This window comes from Phascolarctos cinereus, unplaced genomic scaffold (assembly GCF_003287225.1).
Source record: "Phascolarctos cinereus isolate Bilbo 61053 unplaced genomic scaffold, phaCin_HiC Scaffold_3;HRSCAF=262, whole genome shotgun sequence".
NCBI classification, from domain to species: domain Eukaryota; kingdom Metazoa; phylum Chordata; class Mammalia; order Diprotodontia; family Phascolarctidae; genus Phascolarctos; species Phascolarctos cinereus.
This window is the reverse complement of record NW_027555736.1, coordinates 82548769-82572870: the sequence shown is the minus strand read 5'-3', so window position 1 is coordinate 82572870 and position 24102 is coordinate 82548769. Positions and strand designations below refer to the sequence as shown.

The following is a 24102-nucleotide window of genomic DNA, read 5'->3' as shown; positions in this document are numbered from 1 at the left end:
GAGCAGGAAATGGCAAACAATTCCAATATCCTTCCCAAGAAAACCCCACGCACAGATGATCCATGACGTCAGGAAAAGTCAGACATGACTTAACGATTGAACGACAGCAAAGAACTGAGTCCAAGAACAAATCATAGAAACAGCTAATTTCATCAAAGAGAATGACAATGAGATGACATGCCAAAACTCTTGGGATGGAGCCATAGCAGTCCCTAATGTTAAAACATATATTGCCCAACACCTTCATCAACAAAAGAGAGTAAACAGGTTGTTGAATTGGATTTGTAGCTAAAAAAACAAAACAAAACAAGAAAAGCAACACATCAAAAAACCCCAAATAAACACAAAAGAGATATTATAAAATTTAGAGAAGGGTTGAACACATACACACCACACAACAGCTACTGATAAAGTTAGCTAGTCTGATTATTAGAAATTATTTTGCCCATTAGATGCCCTAAATAATTAGATGAAATTTATGAATACTTAAAAATATAAAATACCTAGAGTAACAGAATGAGAAATAGAGAGTTTCACAAAAATAAATTTAATAAGCCACAGGTGAACTAATGAAAAAAGTCATAGGACATTCAGATGGTTTTACAAATGGATTCTGTTAAACATTGCAAAAGTAGTTAATTCCAGTATTATATAAGCTGTTTATAAATTTAGCAAAAGAAGAGATCTTGCCAAATGTCTGTGATTCACATATGGTTTTGGTACGAAACAAAGCTGAGGAATAAAACTAAGATAAATATCCCTAATGAATATTGATGCAAAAATTTAAATATTAGCACAAAGATATATATGAAATTAAAAAGTTATATATATGTCCTGGTTAGACATATTCCAAGAATACATTGTTGATTCAATATAAGGAAAACTGGTAACATAATGGAACATATTAATAGACAATAAACATCACATGACTATATCCATATATACTGAAAGAGCCTAACAACATACAACACTCATTTGTATTAAAAAAAAAAACCAACCCAACAAAAAAGCATAAGAATAAATGGACCTTTCCTTAATATAAACAGCATATTAAGGGCCACCAACATATATGATGAAAAAATGCTAGAGGCCTTCCCTTTAAGAACATAGAGCACAGCAAAGATGTACTTTACTACCACTCTGATTTGTTGCAGTGCTAGTAATGCTAAAGCAAGAAGTCAGGAAAAAAGAAATGGAGGGAATATGCACAGGCAAAGAGGAACAAAACTATTGCTCTTTGTAAATGATATGATGGTTTATTTTGAGAACCTTGGTCTTCTAAAATATTAATTGCAACAGTTTTAGTAACTTCAATAAAATAGCAGGTTATAAAATAAATCCACATAAATCATCAGCTTTTTTGGTATACTGTAAAAAAAAAAACAGTAGGAAGAGATAGAAAAAGAAGTTTCATTCAAAATAATTATAGAACATAATCAAATATCTGGGAGTCTGCCTGCTAAGTCACACACACAGGAGCTACATGAATACAACCACTAAAGAAATTTACAGAAATGCAGACTTAATAACTGGAGAAATATTAATTGCTTATGATTAGGCCTGTACCAATATAATAAAAATTACTGTACTCCCTAAATTAATTCACATCTTCAGTGCCATGCCATTCAAACTACCAAAAGATTATACAGCTAGAAAAAATTACAGAATTCATCTGGGGGGAACAAAAGGTCAAGAATCTCAAGGGAAATAATGAAAAAGTTGGGGGGGGAAAGGCAGTACCCTAGAAAACTATAAGTTGAATAGAAGAGGTATACAGCATTGAGAAGCAAACAAACATTAGCATCTTATTCAGTAGATTTAGAGATCCCAAAACCCTGGGGTAAATGCTCACTATTGAGTAGACTTTGCTGTGAAAACTGGAAAGCAGCCTGGCAGAAATTAGGTCTCGACCGGTGTCTCATTATGTACCTCAGCTCAGGTGCTAGCTCCTGTGCCAGTCTTTTTTTCTGCTATTTTACTCCTTTACCCCACTCCCACCCCCAGTTGTTATTTCTCTCTCCCTCATGAAATTATTTTGTATTTGCCTCACATGCGTACCCAGGAGATGTAAGCTCCTTGAGGGCAGGAGCTGTTTAATTTTTCTTTGTCTCTCTTGTATTCAGCATCATATTTTGCACATAGCAGTGATTAGTAAATGCTTGTTTGAATTAGATTGGTGCCATCAGGTCATCCTGGTTTGAATTCTTGGAGCTGTCCTTGACTTCCTTTCCCTCATCTTTCACATCCTGTCGCTTGCTAAGTCCTGCTAACATACACTCTGCTTCTATACTAGTTTTGACCCTTATCTCCTCACGCTTGGGCTACTGTAATACAACTCCTGATCTATCTGCCTTCAGTTCCTTCCTTTTTCAGTCCATCTTCACGTAGATGCCAAAATCATTTTCCTCAATCACAAGTCTGGTCATGTCATTCACATGCTCACCTGATAATGCAAACCCAGCCTAGCACTAAAGACCTTTTATAACCTGGTTTTGTGTTATTCCTCCTCATCAAGGCTCCATTCCAACCAGACTGAAGTAATAGTAAGTGTTTCGTGAACTTAACATATTGCTATCTTGCTTTTGTTCTTTTGTGGGTCCCTTCACTGCCCACCTTTAGAATGTTACTTTGGATTTCTTTTCATAAACCTTCATGTGAAGCTCACCTTAGGTATTATGTCCTCTGTGAAGCCTGAAGCCTGCCTTAAATCCACTTTGCATAGTCTCTACTCCCACCAGCCATTCTCTCTTTTCTGAAATTTCCCTAGAGCACTTTGTCTGGACCTTATCATTGGATTTGTGTACATCTTGCCATTCTAGAAAAATGAAAATTCCTTAAGGACAGAGAATCAGTTATCTTTTTTATGCCCAGTTTCTATCATGGTACCTGGTACATAGTAGGTGCTGTCAAAATCCTGAATTGATTTTTCTTTTCTTTTTTGATGGGGAATAAGCAAGGAGAAGTGTATGGGAGAATATGATTTTCAAGTGTCGGTTAGGTTGCCAAAAAAATCTCTTTGTTCTAATGTAGTTGGGTTTATTCTTGCAGAATGGAAGCTATTTCAGATGGAGCATTGGTTCAGAGGCCATCCTATCTGGTTAGTGCTGAGCCAGTTGAAAGGCCTACAGGAATAGATGTTGATGATATTAAGCTTGACCTGTCCCATGAATTTTCCTTGGTTGCATCTAGCTCAGAGGTAAGTCTGGTAGAAACATCAGCATGTTGATCAATATGCTGGTTCAGCTGGAAAGTTTTATTCGTTAATACATAAGCCACTTGGGATACTAGATAACTTTTCTATAACTAGAGAGCTGGCTAAGGGGATTCCCTCATTCAAATTCATTCTAAGTTTGTTACTCAAATATTGTTCTGAACTTCTTTGGAGGAATTTGAAGGCAGATTTAAAGATTAAAGCTGTATAGTATTTGAAAAAGCTCTTTTGGTCATATAAACAGATTCATTTCTACTTCTTGGGCTATCTGTGATGTTTCATAGGATTTCCAATGTTTTTTTGTTAGAAAACCTTTTATTTCCCTAGGGAGATTTTACTACTGACAGTACAGTCCTTTAGCTGGGGAGGTCACACTAATACCTCCTTAGCTTTCCATTCCTGTTTCAGATTCCAGTCGAATGAAGAGGAGGCCTGTGGCATCAGTTAGGATTTATGTACTTGATTCTAAGCTGGTGATTTTGGATTCCTCATTTTATATCTTTTATCATCTTAAGGGGAACAGGGTCTTTAGACAGTGGCCTGGTGATAACGCTTCTTTAAGGTACAGATGCAGGGCTGATTTCTCTCTGGTGAGAGAGTAATAGAGGTAGGCTACAAGAGCCTTTGGAGTTGTAAAAATCAAAAAGCTTGAGGCTTGTTGGTAAAGCGTACTTTAACTTCTCAGCAATAAAAGTGACAAAACACATGAAACTGCATACTCTTTGCCTATTGTGTTGACCTCCTAACCTGGATGTGTACATCTTTCCTTACTTGGACTCAGTAAATATTTAGACATCATAGCTCCTGTTTGGGAAGGTTCCGCTTGTTATTTATGGTGGGACACAAAGGATTTCTTGAAGTCCAGTACTAAATATCTTCTAGTCTCTCTGTTCAGGTTTTTAGCCGACTTATTATAGATTGTTGCCAAGTTAGTAACAGATGAGGAGCAAAGGATGAGAACAATTCAAAACCAGCAGAGGCTAGGCAAATAGGCAAAGCATAACTAACATTTCATTTCTTGTCTTGTATAGCACAGAGCCTTATTCTGTATATTTTACTAACTCTTCAGAAAATTTTATTTAGTTTGTAAGAAAACTTAATTATGCAATTATACCAATATTGTGTAATAGAATTTGTGATTTTATTGGTGTGGATAGTCCCTCCAGCAAAGCAGACTGCAGTATCTACTGTGGATTAATAGGGTGTGTTTTAAAAGAGTTGCTATGCATGTATAACCTATATCTGATTGCTTACCTTCCCAAGGAGGGGGGAGGGTAGGGAGGGAAAGCGGGATAGAATTTGGAACTCAGAACTTTAGAAAAAAACCAAATGTTAACAAATTGTTTTAACATATAATTGGGGGAAAATATATAAAAAAAAGTTGCCGTGTCCCCAAATATATCATACTATGGCCACCTGGGTCACATGCGCACCTCTCTGAACTTAGCTAGGCGGTCCGTTGCTGTTGCAATCCTGAGTCCTTTGTCTTTGGGAGGATCTGCCAGAGCTTGCATTTCCCCGGCATGGCCTGTAGGGTCCCAGGCTCATGTCCATGCTGTAGTGAGGCCCAGGTGTAAGACTTTCACGGAGGGAAGAGGTGAGATCAAAGTTGCCCAAAGGGCCCATTAATCAGGTACCCCTGCCGATCGTTGAATCAAGATGCAGAGATAAATATCCGCAGATTTTTTTTTATGCTCAGAGCACAGGCTCCTCTGTATGAAAAGTCCCACAGTATCAGCTTCCACAGCCTTATATAAAATGTAAATGCATAAGCAGGATAAAAATGGAACTTTACAGAAAGCAGGAGGGAAAGATAAGTGCATATATGTCTGGAAACAAGTGACAGAAGGGAGAAGATAAGAATACCTGTCAGCTGATCAGAACAGGAGCTGTGGCTTTTTTTTCCAGCCTTTATGTTGTAAGTATGACCTTTGAGCTTGCAGGAACAATGCCTGCAAACTTAAAATAGAGACTAGGGCAGTGTCCTTTTATCATTGTAGTAACAAGAAGTCTGAACCAGAAATTCACTTGTCACAGTTTTAGATTTATTCTGTTGTTCTACCAGTCGTCAAAATGCTTTTTTCTTTGGTATCTCTCTCTAAGTTTCTCTTGTGGCCTCAGGATACAACAAATGCTCTAAGAAATTCCTTGCAAAGCCTTAAATGTATTTTTTAGTCTGACATCAACAAGCATTTAATCAGACACCTATTATACTAGTGAGGTGGTAACAGATAGATGGTTTCTAACAACAGAACTATAAACCAAGATGTGTTAAAAGAACCATTTCCTAATTTAAAAGAATCTTATAATTGTATTAATTTACTAATTTAAGTGGATCTATTGAAAAAAAACATTTAAGCACTAATGTTTCAGCTCAAGGTCTGCAATTATTTGGAGACTGGGCCCATAATGGCCCACATTGCCTAAGGAACAGCCTAGCCAACTTTAGAGATAATCATTGTCTGTAGGGTCCTGAATGTTTTGGCTACGCAGTTCATGAAGTTACACAAGCAAGCATTGTGATGAAGGAGCACTCACCTGACAAAATCATACACCTTCAAATATTGAAGGTCAGGGTAATGTAATTATTTTTAAAAATTCCTTATTTAATCTACTTTGTGTCCCTTTTAAGGAAAGTGCATTACAGTCCAAGGACCATCTACAAGTTTGCCTTAGGATAAGACCTTTCACACCATCAGAAAAAGAAAATGACTCCCAGGTCTGTAAATGTTTTTGACACCTTTTTTTGTTTGTTTGTTTTTTGTTTTTGCTTTTAGGCAGTTGGGGTTAAGTGACTTGCCCAAGGTCACACAGCTAGTAAGTGTCAAGTGTTGGGTCTGAGGCCAGATTTGAACTCAGGTCCTCCTGACTTCAGGGCTGGTGCTCTATCCACTGTGCCACCTACTGCCCACTGCGCCACCTAGCTGCCCTTGACACTTTTAAACTTCAATATAAGGGTAGAAAATATCACTAACATTTTTTTATTTTTGCTGTGCTAGGGCTGCATATATGTTCAAGATTCAAATACTGTTCTACTAAAAGATCCCCAGAGTCTAGCTAGTCGGTTGAGTGAGAAGTGTTGTGGGCAGATGGCACAGAAATTCAGTTTTTCCAAGGTAAGTGCAGTTGTGGTAAAGAAAAATAATTCTCATAGGATATGTACTGAGATGATGAGCTTTGTCTGAATAACAATAGACAGAGCTTTGCTGAAAGTAATGACTAATTAGAAACAGTCTGAATGCATTTATCCCTGCTGAATTTCATTTTATTAGATTCCACTTGATGCCCTAGCCTACTAACCTTTTTGGATCCTGACTCTCATTTATTGTTAGCTATCCTTCCCAGTTTTGTGACTGTAGAAGTGATGAGCATGCTATCCATCCCTTTATCCAAGTCATTGCTAAAAATGTTAAATAGCACTGGACCAAGTACCCAAATCTCTGGGGTACTACTGAAGACCTATCTCTAAATTTATACTGAACCATTAGCGTAGTTCTCTGAGTAGAGCCATTTAAACGACCCTGAATTCATCTAATTTTATTCATATTCATAATTTCTTATGGCACAGTAGTATTACATTACATTTATATACTACAGTTTGTTTAGCCATTTCCCAGTCGATGGCCATCTGTTTCATTTTTGCTTCTTTGCTACTACTGGAAGTGCTGCTATAAACATCTAGGGGTTCGTGGAGCCTTTCTTTTTTATCTTTGATTTCCTTGTAGTTTATGTCTAACAAAGGGTATAGGTATTTTAATCACTTTCTTAGAATAATTTCAAATTGCTTTTCAGAATAGTTGGACCAATTCAGAGCTCTACCTGTAGGGCATTAGTTTGCCTGGCTGACTCTTCACAACCCCTCCAACACTGGCAAAGACAAGAATTGTCAATTTACTGCATGTGAGGGTGTTTTGGAGCAATTTTTCATATGGTCGTTGATGACTTGCAATTTTTCTTTTGAGAATTGTTTATTCAGATCCTTTGACCACTTACATACCTGATAATGGCTTTTAGTTTTACCTGTATGTGTTTGTTCCCAGGACTGGAATCCAGGCTTTATGATTCAAGTCTTTTTCTGCTACATACCTCAACACTTGAAAGATCTGTTACTTATTTGGTATAGTACTCTTCTAATACAGAGTGCAACCTCTCTGTAAGTTAGCAGATGGTGTTTGAGAAATGTTGTGGCCAAGTAATTCATTACTTTGCAGCCACCGTGGTAAAGACCCTCTTTGAACATTGGATGAACATTGGTGATCATTGGAGAGCAAACTTGGGGCCTGTAATTGGTCCCCTTCTGGCTTGATGTGACCTGGTAGAGCTAATGGTCTGCTAGAATAGCCTTTGAAAACCTACTGTAGGGGTGGGAAAACCTCCAGCCTTGAGGCTACATGTGACCTTCTAAGTCCTTGGGTGTGGCCTTTTGACTGAGTCCAAGTTTTACAGAACAAATCTTTTGTTAAGGGGATTTGTTCTATGAAGGGTCTGATCTAGGGTTCCCCCATGCCATGATGAGCCATCAGATTAGGACTTTGGTTGGAGGCAGTCTTTCTGTAATACCATAATAAAACAATTATGCAGAGCAGGGTGTTATGAATGCCTCAAAAGGGGGCAAACTGGGTCAAGGGAGTTCAGGGTTTGGAACAATGATACCTGGTGGGTATCAGACAGCTTCATGCAGGTGGCATTCAACTGAGATAGGTCGGATTTCAGCAGCTGGGAGAGGGGCAGAGGAGAAGAGGAAAAGAAAGTCATTTCAAGAAGAAATGTTTAAGCAAAGGTTTAGCAATGCAAAAGCAGAGTGGTTTTAGAAAAATACTTGGACACAGTTTTTCGTTTGTGAAATAATAGAATTGAGGATATGTTCTGTGACTGCCAGGTTTGTGATTTCTAACTGACTTACATAAAATTATCTTGGAAATGATCATTTAGGTATTTGGTCCTGAAACTACACAGAAAGAGTTCTTTGAAGGGAGTATTATGCAACTAGTGAAAGACTTCTTGAAAGGAGAAAATCGTCTGATTTTTACTTACGGTGTAACCAACTCTGGCAAAACATATACATTTCAAGGTAAAGATGAAACTTTTAAAATTTTTTCCTCATATGGTAAAAGTAGAAATATAATCTTTAAGTTTTAATAGCATACTCATTAGCTATGTCTCAATTAACTGATAGAGATATTTCTCATTTTATCACATAAAAGTTATTTTACACTGAGAAGTAACATTCACATAGCATTTTTCTTACTATTTATTTCTCTTTATTTCGATAACACTATGAGGTTAGGTATTACAGATATTAACTCCATTTTACAGATGAGGAAATTGATGATCCGAGGGGTTGTTAAATGGCCTGTCCATGGTCTCAGCTACTAAGGATTAACTTTGAATCTAGGAACTTCCTAAGTTCACATCCAAGGTTATTTACACTAATTGTCCTCATATCTTTTAACTCAGACCAAAATCTTTAGGTACAAAGGAACAGCCTGATAAGAAAATCACAAAAAGTCACCTACAAGTAGAGATTAGTAAAAAAAAAAAAAGAATCAGGCCAGGGAAAACTTGAACTTTACGCTTTATTTTAATCTTATATTTTGTGAATATGTATCTTAACGTTTGGGTATAACAGGTCTTGAACTGGTGTCAGGGACTTTGAATAGTTGTAATGACTGAGAGGCTCTGGTGTCCCCTTCCTACTTCCAACCCATTTTATTCTTATTGATGCCTGCCTGCCCTGTATTAAAGAATCCTTAAGATACTGGGAAAGGCTTCTGACATCCTTTCGTCCTACCCCCTGCCAGTAATACCTTGAAATAATTTTTCATTAAATTGTTCTCAGGTACAGAAGAAAATACTGGTATTTTGCCTAGGACAATGAACATGTTGTTTCATACCATTCAAGACAAACTGTATCAAAAGATGGACCTAAAACCACATAGATGTAGAGATTACTTACGGTTATCCTATGACCAAGTGAAAGAAGAAGTTGCTATTAAAAATGCCTTGCTTCGGCAAATTAAAGAGGTAAGACATAATTTAAACATGTAAAAATTAAATACCATATGACCTCTACAAATGCCTTAGTTTTAATTCAAATGTCTTAGTTTTAATTCTATTCCTTATGCTTGTTAAAATAGAGAATGGTATAACTAAATGTATGAAGTAAAGAATAAGAACACAGATAACTCATACTAAATTGCACACCCTCTCAGATCTCAGATGTTTTAAGTGGTTTAAAATCTATTTCTAAAATTGTGGGGGAGGTGTTTCTTTTGAAGATGATAGTCAAGTTCACCAGTCTTTTAGGGTTTCTCAATGAGGTGAGAAAGGGAGCTGTCCTGCTTAGTGTTGTTCAGAGACTAATATGCAATTCAGGGAAGAATTGAGTCTTTTACTAATTTTGAGAGAATTAATTTTGATGAAAACTCTATTCCTTGCCTTCCTTGTAAGTTTCAGGGTCTTTTCCTGTTTTCCCATGAGACACAAAACTTGTAAGGACTTGTATTCCTATAATCCCTACTCAGGAGGCATTTTGCTAAGCTACTACTAGTTTTTTGTGAGCATAGTAATACTATCATAAGACTGTCTGTTCACTTCTACCCTGATTGAGATTTTCCTATGAAGGGAACTTTTATCATTAATATTGCAAGGGAAAAAAGGTTACTACAAGCTAGTCTTCCAGGAAATTCTGTTCAGCATGGAAAAGGGTCTATGAAAGAGGGGCTAACTGGGTTGGTTACTTTGTTTACTTGCTGTTGGAAAAACTCCCCATATGTGATGTTTTTAACCTCCTTTTCTAAACCTAAATGTTGGCTTTTATTTTTAGGTTGCTATTCAAAATGGCAGTTGTGACACCTTGTATGGTAAGGTTTCCTTCCTTACCTCCTTTTCTTTTCAACATGTTGATCTCACTGACATATGCAGATTTTATAGGCTTTCAAAAGCACAGGTCTAAATATAATCCATGTTAATGACCTGTATTTGGTAACTAAAATTAATCTCTTTTGAAATGTCAAAGTACATAGAGAATTTATCTCCAGATAAATTATATCCAGATAGAATTTTATTCTCCACAGATTTTACTATTATTGGAGATAACTTTCTTATGGTTATATAATATCAGTGCTTAATAAGTATTTGTCAGTTTGAATTAATGATGGAATTGAAAGTGAAAATGCAGTTTTGTAAACTGTAGATTCTTGCTCATCGTCCAAAGATGTTTTAGAAGGGATGTTTTATTGTTCATTGGTATTTCTACAGTGGAAGAGAAATAGGAAGAAGAGGTGAAAAAAATAATTTAAAAAATAACTCGTACTTTTTTTGGCTTAGTGCTTATTTAGATAATTTTATTTTCTTTTTTTGGACAGGAAGTTGGAACTCTGTGAACATCTCAGATTTTGAGGACTCCAAAGATTTTGAACAACCTAGTTTAAATGTGGAAAATACAGTGAAATTTTCAGTCTGGGTTTCTTTTTTTGAGATTTACAATGAATTTATTTATGATTTACTTGTTCCTGTGTCAAGTGACAAGTTTCAAAAGAGAAAGATGCTGCGTCTTTCTCAAGATATCAAAGGTTGCTCGTTTATAAAAGGTAAATAGATAATAAATGTGGAAGAAGGCCCCTACTACCCAAGCCTTTGGACATTAAACAACATAAGATGAAATTATACTCATTTATTCTTTAATAAACTTTTGTCACAGAAATTGGCTTAATTTTTGTTGTACATTGATAAAGGAAGAGCCCAAGTCTAGGTTATGAAGAGTCAGTCTTTTTTTTTTATTTAAATTTTTAAATTTTTAAATTTTAAATTTTCACATCATGTTGTAAAGAAGTGTTAGAACCAATGGGAGGAACCATGAGAAAGAAGAAACAAAACAACAGAAGAAAAAAAGATATCAAAAAGTATGCTTTGATCTGCATTCAGACTCCATAGTTCTTTCTCTGGATGTGAATAGTATTTTCCATCATGAGTCTTTTGGAGGTGTCTTAGACCCTTGCATTGCTGAGAAGAGTGAAGTCTATGAAAGTTAGTCATCGCATAAATGTGGCTATACAGTGTTCTTCTGGTTCTACTCACTTCACTCAGCATCAGTTCATAAAAGTGCAGGTTTTTCTGAAAACTGCCTGCTCATCATTTCTTATAAAACAAGTGTTCTCTTACATTCATATATCACAACTTGTTCAGCAATTCCCCAATTGGTGGGCATCTCTGCAATTTTCAATTCTTGGTCACACAAAAAGAGCAGCTATATATTTTTGTACATGTGGGTTCTTTTCCCATTGTTCTGATCTTTTTGGGATACAGACCTAGAAGTGTTATTGCTGAGTCAAAGGGTATGCACATTTTTATAGTTCTTTGGGCACAGTTCCAAATTGCTCTCCATAATGGCTGGATCAGTTCACAACTCCATCAACAATGCATTAGTGTTCCAATTTTCCCACATCTTCTCCAACATTTATCATTTTCCTGTTTTGTCATGTTAGCCAGTCTTATAGGTGTGTACCTCAGAGTTGTTTGGTTGGCATTTCTCTAAACAATAGTGATTTAGAGCATTTTTTCATATGATATAGCTTTAATTTCTTCATTTGAAAACATACTGTTCATATCCTTACAGGGTCAGTCCTTCCTTAGTAGTCAATTTATAGGTATTATAAATACCTGCATGACCTTGCCTAGATTGGTTAAAAATCATAAACTTTATCATGGCTTATTTTATTTTTAAAACATTGACCTTTCTCTTGCTTCTGTTCTTTAAGATCTACAATGGATTCAAGTTTCTGATTCCAAGGAGGCATACAGACTTCTCAAACTAGGCCTGAAGCACCAGAGCTTTGCTTCTACAAAACTCAACAGTGCATCTAGCAGAAGGCAAGTGAGGAAACAATAAGACTGGAGCTATAACCTACCTGGGATAATCAAACAGTCACTTGAAGACAAAACTCTCCCTTCCTTTTTGAGGACCCAAATAGGCATTAGGCTGCTTTTGATGCCACATTTTCAGCAGTAGTGCTAGCTATGCCTACCATCTGTTGGAACAAGGAAAGAGATTGGGGCTGGAATTAGAGGTTTGAGTCTTCTGCATAGAGATGATAGCTGAAATCTTTAAAACTATGTTTTAAATTAAAGTATTTTGCAATGAGATGTGAGATTTTAGGGTAAAATCTGTCACTAAAAATGTGATGACAATCATTGTTTACTCTTTGTTATAGTCACAGCATATTCACTATTAGAACATTGCAGATAGAGGATTCTGAAGTGCCCCATGTAACAGGAGTCAGTGAGTAAGTAAGCATTTTCTTAAATTTAACCACTTTAAAAGTATATTCCAAGGCTGTACTCTGAACTAACTCTCCTCTCCTTCCTCCCCTCCATCTTGCTCAGATTATCACTGTGTGATCTGGCTGGTTCAGAACGAAGTATGAAGACCCAAAATGAAGGTGAAAGATTAAGAGAGACTGGAAACATTAACACTTCTTTGCTTACTCTTGGAAAATGTATTAATGCTCTAAGGAACAGCCAGAAGTCAAAGTAAGTGTCACTAAAAATAGATATGACACTTAGACATAACTTTGTTGTGCTAAATACAAGATTCTCAGTGGAGAATTTAAAGGTAAATATGGGCAACAATGAATTCCAAAGCATGAAGGGACTGTGATCTGAGACAGTGGAGGGAGTACCCACATTGGTGAAATTATAAATAATTGAAGTGTGAAGTACATATAATTCTCAGAAGGGTTTTACATAATTTCTCTCCCCCATTTTCAGTTGTATTATAAGAAATAATATATAAATAAATATATATCATAAAATAAGTAACAAATTTCTATTGCTATCTTTTTAAAAATAGGTTTTTATTGATATTGTCTCTTTGTTTTATCACTATAGTTGTACCAAATATCCCTCATCCCTGCCTGCCCCCCCCAGTCATCCTATATGACAGTATTTTTTTTAAGAGAGACAAGCAAATCAGTTCAACTAGTTGATAATGTTGAAAAAGTCTGAAAACATGCAATATATAGCACCTGTGGACTTCTCACCTCCACAGAGGGCTAGGTTGGGGGTGTCTTCATATCTATTTATTCCAATCTTGCTTGATATCTATAATTTTGTTATATTTACTTTTGATTTCTTGGTGTATAGTTCTTTTCATTTACTATTGATATCTTTTGTTTCTACACCACTCAAATTTCCTGGTCTCCCTCCCCTCCCTACTCCCAGAAAGCTATTTCATATGGCAAAAGACATTTTTAGAAGAAGAAAAGTGGAAGAAGAGAAAAAATAAGCAAAACTGGTCAATACATTGAAAATCTGATATTCCACATCTTTGTACCCCCTTGTCCCTTCCATTCTGCAAAGGAGTTGGACATTAGAGGGAGACATTTTCTCCTATCTCTTCTTTGAGAACAAACTTGTTCTTTGTACTTTTTAAACATTTTTTTTGATTGCTTTGTGGTTTTCCCCCCATTTATGTTGTTGTAGTCATTGGCTCTGCTTCCTTTACAACTGTTCATATAAGTGTTTTTGTGCTTCTCTGTGATTCATCACATTTGTTGTTTCTTCTAGCACAGTAATATTCCATTACATTCAGGTACAACAGGTTTTTTTATCCATCCTTCAATTGATGGACTTCTGCTTTGTGTCCAGTTTTTTTGCTACCACAAAAGTGCTGCTGCTTTTCTACTGTTTTCTAATTTTTTTTTTAATTTGCTTCCTACACAGTGATTTGTGGATTGTGATTATTATTGAGAAATATTGGATAAAAGGCATTCTAGAAGTATAGTATTACTGTAAATACTGACTTAGTAAGTAGAGAATATTATTCAAATTATTTACAGAAATGTAGCTAGCTCTTTAAGGTTTGCAGAATGTTTTATATCATTAGCTCATTTAATTCTCACAGTAACCCTGTCAGGTGGTTTTTATTATTATCCCCATTTTTATGGATGAAGAAACTGGGGCTGGAGGGTGTTAACTGACTTAGCCCAGGGTCCAGAATCAAACAGCTGGCGGGTTTCAGAAGTGGCTCTGCAACTCAGGCCTCCTTGACTCAGGGTCTGGCACTTTACTATACTACAGGATATTTCTTAGTTGCAGGTATTTTGAGATAATAAGCTTCTGATGTTATCTGTTCAGAATCTGTAAAATAGCTTCTCTCTCACTAATGTAGTTTGCTTGTTTAGTTAGATCCAACATTGTTCAGGATCAGTTAGCATTTTAGGCTGAGTAATCAGCTAATACATATCATGAAAGTACATCAAATACTTATGAAATAGAGTGCTAGTAAACTGAGCCCATTTAAAATTTTCAAATGTTATTTCCTTTATGACAACAGTGATATTTAGCATAGATTTCTTGTATGATTTTTTTTTTTTAGGCCAAACCTCACCCCACAAAAAACCCACAAAGAAACTATTTCGATGGATACTGTTAATAGAAGGCATTTGCTGCTTTAGAGAATGTTGTCCAAATAGGCATTGTCTTATGCCTGTAGTTGCTGAGTTGTTCATTCCTGTATAAGTTGTCAGCAACTGGCTTTGAAATCTATTTAAACACATACTCATTTAAAAAATTTTTCTTTTTTAGGTTGCAACAGCATGTGCCCTTCCGAGAAAGTAAACTTACCCATTATTTTCAAAGCTTTTTTAATGGCAAAGGGAAAATATACATGATAGTCAACATTAGCCAGTGTTGTTCTGCCTATGATGAAACGTTCAACGTGTTGAAGTTCTCAGCTGTTGCACAAAAAGTAAATATATTTTAATCATCATAGTTGCTTATATTATTTTCTCATTCATTTTTGCCATTAGGGTATTTTGAATACTTTTTCTTTGAAAATATAATAGCAAGTAAAAACATTAATTTTGAAAGATTTATTTGAAAATTAAACTTTAAGTAGTTGTCTAAAGGGAACACAAGTACTGAACACACCTCATTCTGGTGCTAAATGAATTTTTAATACGTATTAATGGAAACATTAATGCCAGTTATCTGCATTGCAACTTTATCCCTGAGATTAGTTGATTCTCTTGTCTGTCTTAATGACCGTTGGGGTGGAGGGGCTGGATGGGGGATAGGGAAAATCTTGCTGGTACAAGCAGGACTTTGGTATTGACCTGTCTGGATAGGTTATCTGGGTGTTCCTTCTTTACCCATGATTTCTCTTAGTAGCTTGAATAATCAAGTTGATTGAATATAAAAATGCTAAAAATCTTTTTTAATCATTTTTGAATTCTGTTAAAAATCTGAGTTGTTAGTTGATTTATCTAGATCCTTCATTTAAAAAAAAACACTGGATATTTTAACAGGTTTTCGTTCCAGACACTTTAAATTTTTCTCAAGAGAAACCATTTGGCCAGACTAAATCTTCCAGAGATACATCATTCATTGCTAATAATGCAGATACTAAAATGTTAGAAATGAGGAGAACCACCATTGAATGGGAGAGGAGTCTTGAAGATTTGATAGAAGATGAAGATTTGGTAGAGAATCCTGATGAAGCTCAAGATGACCATAATATGGAAGAACTAGATGTGACATCAGAAGAGGAAAAAGGTGTCAGCAAAGAGGAGTATGCAGTACGTATTATGACAGGCTGGCCTATTATTATTTGAGGACTTTAAGATTTGCTAGTTTTCATTAATCCCTCAGAATTCTCTTTTCACATTTATGTGTGTCCTTTTGATTTAAACAAAGGTGAACTGCCAGGAGCAGGGAGCCACCAGGCTGTCTAAGGAAGTGGAGCAGATCAAAACTTCCACACAGCTAATAAATGGGATTGAGCTCATGGGTGGCTGCTGCACTTCCAACTTAGGCAAAACTGGGTGGCCTAGTGTCCATCCCTTCTTCCCTCCCCACCCAAATGGTAAAGCTATCTGTATTTGAGCAGCATTAATTTTACTATTTAGAAGAAACATATCTATAAGTGGGTGGGTTTCCTCAAAGGTACTGTTGCTTTAAAAAAAAATCAAAATTTATGGGTATAATAAATATAAAATTATACAAAGAAAAATTCACACTGTGCATTGTTCTCTAAAGAAATGAATGTTTTGTCTTGGGATGATCTATGGGCACTTATAAAAATTTTAGAAACTACTGTCACTGATAGAAGACTTGAAGAACAAACTGATAAATGAAAAGAAAGAAAAGTTAACTTTGGAATTAAAAATTCGTGATGAAGTTACACAAGAATTTGCTCAATACTTGGCTCAACGGGAAGCTGATTTTAAGTAAGTTTAAAAAATTTTAGAGTTTAATTCAGTCCAACAAACATTTATTAAATTCCTTGTCTATGCCAAGCACTATTAGGTGCTATGCATATAAGAAAAACAAAACTGTCCTTGCCTTTAAGGAGCTTACATTCTAGTGTGGGAGGAAATAACGTGTACATAGATATTTGTGTGCCTAATAAATATAAAGTAATGTTGTAGGAAGTGCTGATAGAATCAGGAGCAGCTTTTTGTAGGAGCTAGAAATTTGGCTGAGCCTTGAATGTAGTTAGGAATTCCAAGAAGCAAAGATGAGGAGGGAGTACATTCTAGGCATGTTGGGGGCACGAGGGCATTTGAAATGTGATGAAGTTACTTGGAAATATTTAGTAGTCTAGTCTTGCTAGGATTCAGAGTGTATGAGGAAAAGTAATGTAAAATCAGCGTGGAAAGATAGACCCATTATGAAGGACTTGACATGCTGTACAAAATTATTATATTTTATCCTTAAGCATAGGATCTTAACCTTTTTTTGGTGTCATATACCCATTTGGTAGTCTGACAGAAACTACGGGTCCTTTCTTCAAACGATGATTTTAAAAAATGATTACAGTTTAGGGAAAATAAACATGTAATTGTTTTCCATCCAAGTTACAAGACGCTTGATAATCTATTCATGAACCCTTTGGTAGACTGCAGGTTAAGAACTCTTGCCCTAGAGGCAATAAAGACTCCCATTGTCTCATGAGTTGGGGTGGGATGGTAATACCTGTACTTCAAAACTATCATTTTGGCAACTATGGGGAATGGGTTGGAAAGGAGACTTTTTCCGTAGTTCTTGTGAGAGGTTATGAGGTCTTAAATTAGCGTGGTGGCTCAATGAGTGGAGAAAAGCGGCAGATGTGAGAGGTGCGGAGGCATGATTGACAGAGTCTAGTGTTAGGGATGACCCTCAGGTAGTGATTTTGGACGACTGGATTTGGTGGTGCCCTCAGCAGGAATGGAGACATTAAGAGAGAGGGTGGGTTTTGGGGGAAAGGTAATAAATAAGTTATATTTTAGACTTCTTGAGTTCAAAGTGCCTATGGGACAGGCTGGTGGAGTTGTTCAGGCATTTATAGATGTAAGACGTGAGCTCAGGAGAAGGATGATGGCCAGATATTGTGGGTTTGATAGTCATTCTACAGGTAGCCATTCATGGCTGAATCCATGGGAGCTGATGTTGAGAGAGACCTCAGTGAAGAACTCTGGGGAAATGCCCATAAATAAGGGATGGGAGGGGGTTGCTGACCTGTAAAGATGTCTGAGAAGGATCAGGGAGACAGATATTGTGAAGGAGCACTGTTAAAACAGACCACAGGGGACATGTCAGTTGTGTTTTTGTTGTGTATTTTTCCAGTGGTTATTAATGTAGTATGGTTCTTTTTTGTAAGAGAAATTGACTTAGTCCTAATATCCCTGTGTAGTAGTTCAGGAAAGACCTCTGATTTTTCTGGGCCTAGTCTTTCTTGACATGCCCTGTCCTCCTACCTCATACTCTCTACTTCTTTTCTGAAACCTCAGCACTCTCAATCTATGGAAATTTTTTCACTGGAAGTTTTAGCTTCTTCAGTTAATTGACACTTAACCTTAGAGATGAACACCTAAAATGAGACCACACCCCTCCTTAGAAAAGATCTGGTTCTCTTCCACAGCCTCATTGTGTGGGACAATCCAAATGTGCTCACATTGAACTGAAAGAATGTCAAAAGCCTGATATAACCTGGGCTCTAGATCCAGAGGGAGCTATTTACACTATCATAAATTTTTGCATCTTGCATGGTCTTAAGGTTATCTTTGTTGTTGTTTAGTCATTGCAATTGTTTCCAACTCTCCGTGACCCCCGTTGGGGTTTTCTTGGCAAAGATACTGGAGTGGTTTGCTATTTCCTTCTCCAGCTCATTTTATAGATGAGGAACTAAGGCAAACAGGGTTAAGTGACTTGCCCAGGGTCACACAGTAAGTGCCTGACACCAAATTTGAACACGGGTCTTCCGGACTTCAGCACCCTGTCCACTTTGCACCTAGCTGCCCAATTATGTCCTTGTTTTTTAGGTGACAGTGACTAATGTATTCTTATACCACTTGCTCCTCCTCCAATCTCTGTACCCCTGGGTATTTCAAATTATGCTACAAGACCATTTTCCTAGGGAGAGCGAAATCCACCAAATCAAGGCCTTTTGCTTTTTGGATCATTAGTTGGTTTTCTTAATAAATGGGAAATCCAAGTCCCACAAAGCTGCTGCAACATGCTGGGACAACTTGAGGTTATTTCATTACCTTTTTATTTTTATCTTTTTGGTAACATTCTGAACCATTGGAAAAGAAATACCTTCTTTCCAAAGGTGAACTTGTTTTGTTGCTCAAGTAGGATTTATTTGCTTTATGAAGGGAATCCCTTCTTCAGGAACGTGAAATGTTAGAAGAAAATTCTGAACGTCGGATGGCAATTTTTAAGGATTTGGTGACTGACTTTGAAGCTTCACGTGAGGAGCCAGTGGATGAAACTTGTACTGTGAAAGTTGAATCCAAGGTGTGTATGTGTTTTTAATTTAAAGAAATTATGAGGTGGGACTTTTGGTATTAGGGGCTGCATCATTTGACACAAATTTTAATATATTTTTAAAAGCCCTTATTTTATCTGGATATTTATTAAGCACATCACAGTCAAGGATACGTAAATGTATGACTAAACTTGATTAAGCTTGGCTTCATAATCTGAAACAAGTTAGATATATAAAGGATTTAGAGCCTCAAATTTGTCTGTTTTGCCCCTGAATTCTGATTTCATGGTTTTCAATTTATTCCCTGTTTGAGCCTTGTCCTTGAACCATTATTACCATTTACTTTTGAACAGCCAGTGTGGCTGAAGATGAAACATGCCTCAGCTGTAAGAAAGTCCATTCTTGCCATGGCGAGGGATTCATCCCTTCCTTACTATTTTTTTTTAAGATGACTTCTAGTTACTGTTGTTATAGCCCAGTGTAGGGGAGGAAACTTCTTGCCCCTACTTAGTTTTGTGACTGTGTCAAGGGTTTGAAGGAATGGATATGCTATCCAGAATGTATAATCAGTTTTCACATAGGATCCTAAATGCCATTCATTACTATTCCTATGGGAAACTAACTGTATTATAAGTTTTAAGCAATTGTTTTGGTAAAAAATGTTTTACCTCTCCAGTCTTATAGATTCATTTTGCCTATGTATCATTTTCTTGCTTAAGACATTGGTGAAAGGAAAAAAGTCCTTCCAATCCGAAGTGAATTTCTTTTTATAAAAATAGCAACATATTTAATGAAACTGAAGATTTGAAAGAGATCATTGCCCCTGTAAACACAGAGCACACTTTGTCACAAATATGTATGTGTATATATAATCACTTGGAATGGTAACATGCATAGGGATCACAGAAATGTAATAACTGTGGAGAGACATGTCATATTTCCAGACCTGTAGGGTGATGTCCTCTGTTACCACACTGCTTTCAGTTGGTCTCTTCCTGGCTGAGCATGGCATCTCTGATAGCCAACCTGCTCTCTGGGCCTGCTCCTCGCTGGGCATGGTGGTATGTCTGTTAAACACAACATTCCTCCCATCTGCTAGAGGTATGGTGACAAGAAATAGACTAATGCCTCTGTAATCAAACCACCATGCCCAGCTATGAAAAGCCTGAAAGGGCCACCTCTCTGAGATCCGTCCCTTTGGGCTGTTAACCGAAGCCTTCCATTACATATAACTGTCTTGTGGTTAGTGACTCTTAAATCTCCTTAAAGATCTTCTCTGGTCTAGCTGTTAGTGAATTTGAGCCTGAGAAGTTTGTCTAAGGAGACAAGATCAGTTTTCTCCACCTACCTAGCAATATCTTCATCTTTATTTTATATACCTGTTAACACAAAGGCCTAATTCTTTTGATGTTGCAAAGCCTAATTGCTTTGGTGCTGAAAAGCCTCAATTTCTCCACATTTTGCCTCAAGTTAAAGAGTTTGTTGTCCCAGCAGATTACCTGGATTTGCACGAACATATTTGAACAAATATCAGCATAATAAGTTGACATATAACATTCAGCAACATAATACATTTTAAAGACAAGTACCTAATGTATGGCATGTATGCTAGAACTTTATTTAACTAGTATTAATGCACATGATTAATATATTACATAATTTATAATTTAGGCATATATTCAACTAAGTGTACAGTTCTCAAATATGAAACATATGACACATGACAGTTCCATTCGATGACCAAGTATGTAGATCACAGGTGGGAATAGAGAACATGCTCCTTAGCAGTAGTATATGCATACCGTGGCTTACTAGTCTGTATTAACTGATGCTTAATACAGCAGTACATAGCAAACACATAAGTCATATGCAACATATAGCCGGATGTACAGAGTGCACATGTTACCTGCTCCATGACAATTGGCATTGTTTGACTCGTAGGTTCAATCCTTCCATTTCTCCTAAACCACCATGTTGTGAGTTTGGCATTTGACCTAACAGGCCTGGTGCTGTTGTTTGGAGTTCATGGATTGGTCAGTGGCCTATCAGTAGTCTCAGACCTACTAGCCTGTGGTCTCAATCTGAGCTTGTAGCTGGCTTAGGCTATTACTATCTCTACGCTTTATGGGGGCCCTAAAAATGTCCTAAAGTTGTAAAAATTTTTGTTTATTGTCTTTAAAATCTGGCTAAAAGAATATGGACTGTTTTTGTAACACTGTAAGAGTGAAAGCCACTATTAACATTAGTTCTGTGGTTTTTGCTATTTTTAGGAATCAGATAATATTGTGGGAATTGAAGACATTGTTGATTCCCTTCAAGATGATGTCACTGATATTAAGAAACAGGCTGAAATTGCTCATTTATTCATTGCATCTCTTGCTGACCCCCAGGAAGCTATTGATTGTTTAGAACTAAAGTATAATCAAGTAACAGCTGAATTAGCTAAAATCCAAGAAGAATATGCTAAAGTCCAGCAAGAATTAGTCAAAACCCAAGAAGAATTAAAGAGAGAAAATAGTAAGTACTTTCTTTTTTAAACACAGTCTAGGCTTATATAGAAGTATTTGTGATATGTCAATACTAAACAAAATGTACTTAATTTTATAATTATGGAGAAAGTTCTTTAATGTAGTTACAAGATTTCATAATGTCATAATTTTAAAAAAAATATCTTTGAGTATTAATTAAAAATTAAAAAAATTAAAAAACCCATATGCAGTGAAAAAGCCAAACCCATGAATGGCCTTTTGCTTATTTCAAGGCCTGACCTTAGAAGGATGATTCTTTAAAAACATTTGGATCACCTTTACAAAGAAATTAAGTACACATATGGAATAAAAAGAGAGAAAACAAAATGTGGATCCTAATATGTTTCTTAATTTCTTTGTAAAGTACCTACTATGTGCCAGGCACTGTGCTAAGCACTGACAATACAAAGGCAGAAGACAGTACCTGCTCTCCAAGAGTTTACAGTCTAATGGGAGGCTGGGGTAGGGAGACACCATACGCAAACAGCTCTGTACCAGTGATAAAGGGGGGTGATAGAGAAAAGGCACTTGAATGAAGGAAAATCAGGAAAGCCTTTTTGTAAGAGGTGAGATTTTAGTGGGGACTTGAACGAAGCCAGAAAGTGAAGATGAAGAAGGGGGGAATTCTAAATATGGGGGACACTGGCAGAGTATCTAATAGCAAGGAGGTCAGTGTCACTGGTCATAGAGTTTGGAGATGGGGGAGGTAAGATATAAGAAGAATGGAAAGATATAAAGGTCTTTAAATGCTAAATCACATTTTATATTAGATGGAGGATAGAAAATATATTTGAAATAGTATTTATTACATATGTATGTTCATATATTTTTATTTATTAAATAAAAATATATTTACATTTGAAATGGAGGTGATAGGGAGCCCCTGGCATTAAGGTACAGATATTTCCTTGTTTTTTTTTAAATGAAATGAAAAATGAATAAAAAATGGAAAAAATAAATGAAAAAAATCTTTCTTTTTCCTCTTATATCTTCCCCATTGGAAAAAGAAAAACAAAACCCTTGTAACAAATATGCATAGTCAAGCAAAACAAATTGCCTAATTGGCAACTTGTTCTAAAATATATGTTTCAATTTGCACACTGATGGAATCCATTGTTTCTTTGTTAGGAAGTGTGGAGTAGCACGCTTCCCTTATTAATCCTCTGGAATAGTGGTTGGTCATTGTGTTGATCAGACTTCTTAAGTCTTTTAAAGTTGTTTTTCTTTACATTGTTGCTATTGTATAACTCATTCTCTTGGCTCTGCTCACTTTACTCTCCATAAATTCATGTTTTCCCAGCTTTCTCTGAAACCTCCCTTCATCTTTTTTTATAGTACAATATTATTTCTTACATTCATACTACATTTTTCAGCCTAATTTGTTCAGACATTTTGCCACCATTGAAATAGCTACTACAAATATTTTTGTATACGTGGCTCCTGTTTACTATTTCCTGGATCTCTTGGGGTTAGTAGGTATAGTATAGGGTAAAGTGTCATTGGGTCAAAGGGTATGCACAGTTCAGTAACTTGTTGGACATAGTTCCAAATTGTTTTCTAGGATGAATGTGAATGGCTAGACCAGTTCACAGTTCTACCAACAGTATCTTAATGTTCCTGTTTTCCCAAAGTAATTCCAACATTTATCACTTTTTTTGGCCCATGTTCCTAATCTGATGGGCACAGTATTTGGTTTCAAGGACTATGTAAACATGCTATATCATGTTACTGTGGAAGCAAGATGGATAAATGTATTTAAAGCTGTAATAGGTATGTCTGCTTTATGAAATATTCCACAGAAGTACTTGACCACAGCTTTTACTTGGCTTCCTTTCACTTCCAAAAGTTAGTTACCTTGGTAGGAAAATACAATCAATACTTATTATTTAATTGACACTAATCATTATTTATCTGGAGCAAGTGGCCATTAGCAAGGCTATCTAGTCCTCAACTGCCTGTTTTGTCTCCTGGCTGCCCTTCCACATCCCAGTATGGCACAGTTGAGAGGTACTTCTAAATGTTTACACTACTATGCCTGTCACCACTGGTACTTGCCTTTGGAGAAATCTATGATTAAGGTAACGGGGAGCTGCTCAGTGATATGTGTTTTGGATACTGTCTATTTGTTTTCAAGGCTACGTAAAGTTAACATCTGCTTTTCTATGTTCTATTTTCTCAGAATCAGAAATGTACACGACTGATTACAAGATTTCTGTTCATGAGCTTGAAAATGCTAATAAGGTGATGCCTTAGAATGTAATGTGATACCATTATTAGTGTTTTGAATGTGCTTCTCCAGGTTGTTCATTCAGTTTCCTTTATGGCTTTGCTAGTGTATTAAACCAAGTGAGACAGGCCATTCAATTGGCCTTATTTTCCTGCCTTGTAAAGTATCAAATGCTTTGATACATGCAGATTAAAACATACACAGACAAGATATAAATGTTTTGGTGTCAGTGTTAAGTTGTTGAACATTATAGGTCAAAGATTGTTACTAAGTTCTCTTAGCAATAATGGACCTAGAATTGAGAGGATTTTCTTTTAAGAAGATATTTTAGAAACAAATCTATTATCTTGACGTCTGTAATTATATCTATACTCTAAAAATATTT

General features: G+C 36.2%; 1 protein-coding gene across 1 annotated transcript in view; it reads left to right on the top strand.

Moving 5' to 3' along the window:
- The window catches only part of KIF20B (kinesin family member 20B), a 107792-nt gene that overhangs the window by 7001 nt on the left and 76689 nt on the right, over window positions 1-24102 (top strand). The window contains 16 exon segments of the mRNA XM_020964150.2: window positions 3049-3196; window positions 5844-5930; window positions 6211-6327; window positions 8144-8282; window positions 9051-9235; window positions 10038-10074; window positions 10579-10803; window positions 11971-12082; window positions 12424-12495; window positions 12596-12742; window positions 14798-14960; window positions 15520-15789; window positions 16301-16440; window positions 18850-18991; window positions 21233-21479; window positions 23670-23731. Coding sequence (XP_020819809.1) covers window positions 3050-3196; window positions 5844-5930; window positions 6211-6327; window positions 8144-8282; window positions 9051-9235; window positions 10038-10074; window positions 10579-10803; window positions 11971-12082; window positions 12424-12495; window positions 12596-12742; window positions 14798-14960; window positions 15520-15789; window positions 16301-16440; window positions 18850-18991; window positions 21233-21479; window positions 23670-23731 — 2292 coding nt within the window. The 5' untranslated portion in view covers window position 3049.